General features: G+C 47.1%; 1 protein-coding gene across 1 annotated transcript in view; it reads right to left on the reverse strand.

The window, feature by feature from the left end:
• Nucleotides 1-309: 309 nt before the first annotated feature.
• Nucleotides 310-9,310, reverse strand: part of LOC308376527 (transmembrane protein 132C-like) — a gene marked incomplete at its 3' end in the record, with an annotated part of 160,346 nt that continues 151,345 nt past the window's right edge. Inside the window, exons 8-9 of the mRNA XM_080852896.1 lie at nt 4,222-4,806; nt 310-1,005 (exon numbers count right to left, since the gene is read on the reverse strand). Of these exons, the coding sequence (XP_080709022.1) occupies nt 310-1,005; nt 4,222-4,806 (1,281 nt within the window). The remainder of the gene's footprint in view (nt 1,006-4,221; nt 4,807-9,310) is intronic.

Below are 9,310 nucleotides of genomic sequence, written 5' to 3' on the forward strand. Positions count from 1 at the left end.
AAAGATCTTCGCAGGAGTTGCCATGTCAACCACAGTCAACAACAATAACGGCAAAAACTCTTCTTGTAACCATGGTTAAGGGGCCGACTTTTTTTTTTTTTTTTGCAACAAATAAAAACCTTCCTAGGTTGGTTGAAAGAATGCCACCATCTCATGTTTTTCTTTTTTTCTTCTTTTCTAAACAAAGGCAGAAAGGTGACTTCAGTCCAGTTTTAGCACACGCACAGTTACTTAAAAAATAAAAATCAAAAACTGAAAAAACAAAACAAAAAAAGGATATGCAAAGATAACGGGGGAAAAGGAAAAGTACTAGACCACGTCCCTTAGCACACCGTCGCTCAGCCTCTCCATATAGTTCCGCAGCTCTTTGGAGTCGTTGAGCTCCACGTCCTGACACACCCACTGGATGTCCCCTCCCGTGCCCGAGCAAACGCTCTCGTTTGTGGGGCTCCCCCGCTCCGTGGCCACCGTGCTGAAGGTGGTGAACTTCACCCGCTTCCTCTTGCTAGTGGGGGAGTCCCCCTTGACCTCCTTACTCCCGCTTCCTGCCCCACTGGCGTCAGGTGACCGGTGTACCTGCCCTTGCACGTGCTTCTGCAACCCCGGGACCCCCATGCCACCTCCCCCATTCAGCAGCTGGCTGCCTTCCTCCAGCGCCCCCAAGCTGCTGTCCATCACCATGACGCCCAGGCTGGAGTCCTCGTCGCGGGGGGAGAGGCCCCCCAGCTCGGCTCCCTCGCTGCCCAGCCAGACCCAGTCGTGAGCGTGGGGCCCCGCAGCCCCGCCCTCGGGTCCCTCGTCGGGCCCCAGCTCCTTGTGTGGGTACTTGAGAGCGTAGGAGACGCAGTTGATGAGGAAGACCAGGATGGCCAGGCAGAAGACCCCAAGCAGCGCATACATGCCGATCTCCAGGTCACTCAGTCCACGCGGAGTCTGCAGCAGGTCTTCATTGCCCAGACCCTCGTCATCCTCACCATCCATGTTACGTCCCCGGGGGAGGTCAACCTACATTTAAATATAATCAAATATAAGATGATATATTCACAGTTGCTGTTTATTCTACATTATACTTGTGTTCCTTTGAATTCATCTAAACAAATACATTTGAATATTTTCCTTCATTTATTGCCTCAGGACTATTGAACAGAACCCACAGCCGACTAAAGCAAACAAGCGCTTCTGTATGCAACCCCTATGAGGGAGTATAGAAGGCCTGAGCCATTCAGTAACAATGTTGAATGAGGGAGGTTGTGCGTAGGTTTAAAATCTATGCTAATGCTAAAGGAGGCGCACGCTAACTGGTTAATTAGAGGAGACACACAGGAGAAACATGCAGGCAGGAGCAGGCATACGAGGCTAAGAGATAGCCGTTTTTCAAATCATATTCATATTTCAAGGCAACATCATTTGAATATGGAAGACCTATATGGCATTAGGCAGCCTTAGCATAATTTGTTATCTATAGAAGAGTTGCACATGTGCATAGCAACTGGAAGAGAATTGAATGATGTTTAATAGGATGACTGTCAACATGTCAGAAAAACAAACAACTACAGTATAGCAAATAATAAAAAGGATCTGAAGTTTCAGTCTCATCAAATGTGACACTTGGATCCTCTTCATTGGGTGTAACTAGGAAGTAATTAAGGATTTGAATACACTCACAAGCGTTCTCTTTGTGAGACTATAATAGTTGCACATACTTTTCAAAAATTGTTGCAGCCTAATGCTAAACTCAAGTAAATTAATCCCCCCCCCCCTCTCCCCCCCCCCCCCTCATCAATCTACTCTCAGTACCCCGTAATGACAAAGCGAAAACAGAATTTTAGACATTTTTTGCAAAAAAAATTGAAAAAGAAAAACTGATATATCGCATTCAGACCCTTCACTCAGTACTTAGTTGAAGCACCTTTGGTAGTGATTACAGCTTTGAGTCTTCTTGGGTATGACGCGACCAGCTTTCAAGCTTTCTCTACAAATCATCCCAAGCTCTGACCTGCTTAACGGATGGGATGGAATTGGTCAGGTGACCCAGACATGATGTTTTAGAATTGAGGCCAAACAGTTCAATCTTAGGTTCATCAGACCAGAGAATCTTGTTTCTCACAGTCTGAGAGTCCTTTAGGTGCTTTTTTTGCAAACTCCAAACAAGCTTTCCTGTGTCTTTTACTGAGGAGAGGCTTCTGTCCAGATGTATGTAAAGTGTTGCAGTGATGGTTGTCCTTCTGGAAGTTTCTATCTATCTCCACACAGTATCTCTGGAGCTCAGCCAGAGTGACCAATGGGTTCTTGGTCACCTCTCTCATCAAGGTCCTTCTCCCCTGATCCCTCATCTGAGCTCTGCAGGCACTTCCTTCAGTTTGTGGCAGGCTGTGACCTCATGTTTAAATTGTTTTTGCTTTGATATACATTGCCAGCTGTGAGACCTTATATAAGGTGTGTGCCTTTCCAAATCATGTCCAATCAATTCATTTGATAACAGACTGCCTCATCAAGGTGGAGAAACATGGCAAAGATGATCAAGAGAAATGGCACCTAAGGCACCTGAGTTAAATTAAAGTGTCATTGTAAACGTTATTGCATATTAGGGTAAGGTCCTAACTGGTTGCTTTTTTATTTGTCTTTAACAGCTGACGGTGCAGATGACCTGCGGACCTCAATGATTCCGTTGGTCAAAGAGTTCCGCAAAAGGGACTGCAGTAAGTTAATCATTTTTAGATAGCTGAATTTCCTAAAAGAGTTGTAGTGGACACCTGCAGTTTGATGTTGTAAGACTGGCTAATTTGAACCATCATTTCATCTCTCTCCATAGACCCAACCCTGCCATGTGTGGAGAACAGGAGCCCTCAGCTGGCCGAGGGGGACGGGGGGAGTCCGTCTCAGCAGTATGGTGATGGAGACAGAAAGGGCCATGTCTCGTCCAAGACTGGACCGGCGAAAATACCAACCAAGATTGCGCAGGGATATGCAGCGGACCCCACAGCCATGGCAGTGTGATGCTCTAGCCCCAGCAGATAGAGACCGGCTGGAGAAGGAGAGGAGGAAGAGGCTCCTTGGCTGGTCTAAGAGAAGGGAGGGTGCAACCCTCTGCCTCACTGCCCTGAATGCAGCCACGCAGGCCGCAGAGAGTTGCCGTAACAACGACAGCCAAAGAGGAAAGAGGATCCTTCGACAGTGAGGGGGGAGTCAATGCACCTCCAGTTTATGGATCTCCAGTGGCAAGAACAGGGACAGAATGGAGAGCACTTCTACAAAAATAAATTAACTAATCCTTATATAAATACATTATTTCATTCATTTATAAGGAAACGTATTGTTTGCTCCTCATTTATCTCAAAGGGATCACATAAATAACCAAGAAATCACATTCTGCCCTTATATCTTCTGTATGATGAATGGTTGTGTCCTCACCCACCCTTTAAACAAGAGTTTTTACTTGTAATGTTCTTGTTATTTATTTGTAATGTTCTGAAAGATTTACAGACATGATTCCTCAATACTGCAACACTAGTTGATCATTCGAGACAAAAGAGCCCTTAAACTACATGGCACCTCAGGACGTGTTCACACGTAACATCTTTTTCTGATGAAAACCACTGGTCAAAGTGCTTTTTCAAATATATATATACATATAAATATATATACATATATAACACAGCTCCAAAATGCAGTTGAGAGTGTCTTTTGTTACCATAACAACTTCTGTAAACTTAAAGTAGGCGTTAGGTAACTAGGTTAGATCTGTTAGTCACTGCAAGAAAACACAAACACTAACAAGAAACTGTTGGGACCCATTTCATTTAAGTCCACAAATGTATAATGTAAAACATGTGTCATGTAAAGTGTATACATGAATAATGTAAAACAAAAGAGTGCTTAGACCATGTGGCACCTTATAGCCATGATCTATGCCAGTTCTGTGTGTGTGTGTGTGTGTGTGTGTGTGTGTGTGTGTGTGTGTGTGTGTGTGTGTGTGTGTGTGTGTGTGTGTGTGTGAGAGAGAGAGAGAGCAAGAGAGAGTTGCTGCTGCCACCATGGTAGGCAGGTTGACTCATGAGTGCTTTAAGGAATTGGGAAATGTGTGTGTGGATTGTATTGAGTGCAGATTGATGAGAGATTAAATGAATTCAGCACAATTTCGGCATGAGACAGCAACATAACAAAGTGTGAAAGCAACTTAAAATAAAATATTTCCAACACAGATTAGAAGATGAACCCCACCTGTGCTGGGAAGTCAGCAAAGTCTATGGGAAGCAGGCTGCCGTCGTCTGACAGTTTGTCCCCGCCGGGCCTCCGTAGGATGTCAGTCCTTGTGGTAGAGGCGGTGGTGGTGCCGAACCTCCTCATGACGGTGTCGCCGGCGTCTGACACCGAGTTGCCATAGTGCACGCTGGCTGAAGCCATTGGCGGGGGCCGTCGCTGGGGTGGGCGGTTCATGGGGGTCCCTCCAGCACCTCCGCCTCCGCCGTCTTCGGCTGTCTCGGGGGAGTCGGGGGGCCCGAAGCGCACTCGCACCTGGCAGGTGCCCGAGGCCAGGGTGGCGCGGCGGGGTTTGTAGCGCTGGCACGTCTCGGGCACGCTCAGTTCAGCACGCAGCAGCAGGCCCTGTCCCTCTGCCTGTGCCGTGATGACGGGCCAGCGGTGAGAGCCCGCTGTGGTGCTGCCGTGTGACCGCGTCGGTGTCTGCACCTGCACCACAGACTCGTCCAGAGACACGGCGCTCAGCTGGAAGCTCCCGGGGTCGTAGAGGTCAAGGGGGGAGGCTGAGCCGTCGCTGAACTGTAGCCAGACGCTGATTAACGCCTCCTTAAAAAACAAGAAGAGAAACAGCAGAGTGGCAGTGAGATTGACCTCTTAACATTCATCTCTTCACACTGGTATTAAAGCAGAAGCCATGGCTACATTATTTACCTAAATGACTAGACAGGGTTTCTTTTTTTGTCACATGTCAAGAACATGATTATTCTTATTATAATCCTAACATAACTGGCCTCTGTAGCCTTCTGAAGGTAAACTAGTTTGTAGTCCCATTATAGGATACTTTGATGGTAGGTACATGACATAGGTACAAAAATAAAACATGTTTTTTTTGTTTGAACACAAGCCATTAGACTACAGGATGTAGTTATCTTTCAATTACCTTTCAGAATTCATTCTTTGACTTTTTCTGGTTCACTTACCTCTGTTATTCAGGCTTTTCCTTTCTAAAATACAATGCTTACATAACATCAATACATTAACAATCCTGTCATTGTGGCCAAGGCTAGGACCAAGGATAGAAAGAGAATCTTTGGATCCTTGGACACAATGACGACTCACTGGGGAGAACATACACAAGAAAACAGGATTATTTAATAGTTCTATGTCTTTCACCATATTGCTCCGACTATCAAGCACGACTGTCATGTCTTCATTTTCTGTGGCACAGTGTTCTTTCACAGCATCATCTCCAGCAAATGAGAAGAAAGTAAATATACGGTACAGACTGGCCCTCGGTGGAAGGGAACAGCACCGGCACCGATGGGGCTGAGATGGGGGATTTTTTCTGTGCTCTTACATCATCTGAGATGAGTCTTGGTGCGCTGTCTGTCCATGCATGTATTCATGGATCACGGTGGGAGATATGAGGGCGAGCGAGGCTGGTACTGCACTGTACTGTATGGTGAAGAACCCAGAGTTCCTGATTAAAAGTAGATAGAGGATTATCACTCGTTCTTATTAATAGAAATGTAAATACTTCACAAGTACGTCTCAAGTGTCTGACGACTGCAGTGTGTGTGTGTGGGTATAAATGTACGTGTGTGTGTATATATGTATGAGTTTGTGTGTATGTTACTGGAAGGCTCCAGAACACACACACACACTGACATACAGATGCACACACACACACACACACACAGCCCTACACGCCACAAATCCCTGGGGTAGGAAGGAAATCCCACTGCCACTTTATAATTAAAAAGGGATAAGAAAAGCACATAGTGATGACTGATATACGGACACACAGACACACTGAAAGACAGACAGACACACACTCATGCACACACACACACAGACACAAACACACATGCAGACACACACCCGCGCACACGCGCACACGTCCACACTGTCTGTCTCTCATGCACACACATATACAGTGTAAGAGACCAATTTATCAAATGCAGGAACAGATGGAGAAGAAGAGAAGAAAGGAGTTGGAATGGAATAAAGAGGGGGAAGAGTCCACATCCCGGCAAGAAAAGAGGTGAGCCGAAGAGAGGGAACGAAAGGAAAGAAAGGGAGATGACATAAAAAGCCCGATGGGTAAAAGGAAAAGAGAGAGTGTGATAAAAAAGTTAAATCTGTAAAAAGAAAAGTCAGGCGCAGCAAGCTTTCTAGCTGTAAGTCCTATTTGCACAGATTGGCCCTCTCTCTTTCTCTCTCTCCATTCTCTCCTGAGAGGTACCAGAAAATTGCATCACACTGCAGCTCATCCAACTCACAAAGCTCTTTCTCACACACACACACACACTTAAATAGAAGCGGAACTATGAGGTAGGAAAACACACACACACACACACACACACACACACACACACACACACACAAAAACTCCTCATTATCTCTCTATCACACACACATGCACACACACACACACACACAAACACATATGCCTGTAAGTGTACCAGCAGATATTGAGCTTCATAAAGCACAGGCTGGCGAGGTGGCCCCAGGGCCAGACCTGCTACTATTGAAGTGAAGTGCAGTGATTAGGCCTGTCAAATAGCTGATAATTGCATTGGATTCACGTGATGCAGAGCCCCTGACTATTTCAGCTCCCACGGCTCTCTCTAACGACCCCTTAATTAACCATGATGCCGGTAACCAGGGGCGACACACATTCCTTAAGACCACACGTCACACACAGACCAGCAGGAAGACACAAATGTGTGCTATACTATCATCATCTGTTCAAACTGAAAGCGAATGATTTTAATTCAACCTTTCTGAGGGGCAATATAAAGTCAGAACAAGCGGGCTCAAGGCTTCTCACGCCATTCAGTCAGCAAAAGACAACTGACTGTGCTCATCTCTACAGAAGTGGGAGGGAGCACCTTCTTGATGACCAGGCCAAGGGACATCCAGGACCTGACCACTCGCAGTGTCCCTCTACTCGCAGTGGCCCTGTTTCACAATGCAGGATGGGCTCCTGTATCACCACTGGCAGGCTCCTGTGGGCCATAGCGAAAGCCTGAAGCTCCTGTATCACCACTAGCAGGCTCCTGTGGGCCATAGCGAAAGCCTGAAGCTCCTGTATCACCACTGGCAGGCTCCTGTGGGCCATAGTGACAGCCTGAAGCTCCTGTATCACCACTGGCAGGCTCCTGTGGGCCATAGCGAAAGCCTGAAGCTCCTGTATCACCACTGGCAGGCTCCTGTGGGCCATAGTGACAGCCTGAAGCTCCTGTATCACCACTGGCAGGCTCCTGTGGGCCATAGCGAAAGCCTGAAGCTCCTGTATCACCACTGGCAGGCTCCAGTGGGCCATAGCGACAGCCTGAAGCTCCTGGTGCATTCAACTGGTCCATGGTTTGGTGGGGACAGACCACTTTTGGTTAACTACTGGTCAGGTTGTCAACAGGATGTGATGCTCTACGTCCACCAGTGCCTGCGCGGCCAAAAAGGGACCAGGGTATCAGGTAGGGGCCCCATGGAGAGTGTGTCTGTGGACATCTTGGGCCCTTTTCCCATCACAGACCAAGGGAACCAGTACGTCCTCATGGCTGTGGATTACTTCACCAAGTGGCCAGAGGCGTATGTGGTCCCCGAACAGAGTGCTGCCACCACTGATTAGCACCTGGTCGGCGAAATGTTCTACTGTTTTGGTGCTCCTGAGGAGCTGCACAGCGACCATGGATGGAGCATTGAGGCTGGCCTGTTCAGCGAGTCGACAAAGCGTGTCACCGCAGCTCTTATGTTCGGACGTGTGCTCCGAATGCCGGCAGACTTAGTGTCCGGTCCTCCACTGGAACTGGAGGTGAGGGGTTAGCCTGGGCTGGATCGCTACTTTAACCCGCGTGAACGGCTGCAGGAGGGGCATGATCTGACCAGGCAGGCGCTGTCTGAGGCTGGACCTCGACAGAAGTGGGCACGTGATTCCCGCTGCCGAGGAGGACTCTGCACCTGGATATAAGGTATGTGTTTATTGCCCTGAGCATGAGAAGGGGGTCTCTCTCTACGTTAAGAGCCAGTAAGTCGGGCCATGTACTGTGTCACCGAAACTCTCTGATGTTGAGTATAGGGTACCGCTAGTTAGGCGACAGCGGTCTCTGGAGAAGACAGACTAGCACCCTACTGGCCCCTGGCTCACTGAGACAGGGACAGCGAGAATGAGACTGTGCCGCCTACCCCCATCTCTTCGCCACACACGGCGAAGTGTCCCAGGTGCGCTCTTAGCGTAAGCGGTTTGCAAGCCTTGGTCACTGGGGAAACCTGATCGGCTTGGTGGGGGCTATGTAGCGAGCCAGAGAGTTGTTGGGCTTATTGTGTGTGGTATAAAGGAACTCCCGTGATTCAGTGTGTTCCATGTCAGTGTTCCTTCTGTGATTAATGTTTCCGTGTTAGTGTGTAATTCTGCTGCCGTTTAGTCTGTGTGTTATGTGTAATGCCCCGGTGTCCATTTAGTTGTGTATTAGTGTCTTTGTCCAACCTCGCCCTGTGTGTTGAGTCTGTGTATAAGATCCCTGCCATCCTGCTCATGCTCCTACTGAGCCCTGAAAGCTGTGTGCCTTTAATAAATGGCAACATGCCAAAGACAAGCCTTCGAGTTGCATTACAATAGTAGTATGTCAAAACTCTAAGAGACGATGGAATTGGAACACAGAAACAATACAACGAGTAAAAAACAAACGTCTCCAGTTGCATATCAATGTACTATCTTCTTACTGTGGCATTTAACACATGGCTGAACAATAATAGTCCAGAGAAGAGGTTCAGTACTACATCAGGTATTTAGGTATTTAGCTCATGAACACAGTAAGGGGAGCAATTTCAAAACATGTGCCAGAGTGGAGTCATCAGTGGATTCAGGGATGGGCAAATCTACATCAAAATCTATTTTGATATAAGATGTTATTGATAAGTTGTGAAAGTATCAAAATGAAATATAAAATTCAGAAACCACGACATGAATCAAAACAAACTGCAGTATGTTCTATTTTAAAACTACAGAAATATATTTCCAAGGCAACCTAATGCGTGTTACATCATATCAGAATACACTGCTCAACAACGCTACGAATCTGCTTTGAGAAGCAGTGCAATATGATGG

Source organism: Sprattus sprattus, assembly GCF_963457725.1.
Source record: "Sprattus sprattus genome assembly, chromosome: 15".
Lineage (NCBI taxonomy): Eukaryota > Metazoa > Chordata > Actinopteri > Clupeiformes > Clupeidae > Sprattus > Sprattus sprattus.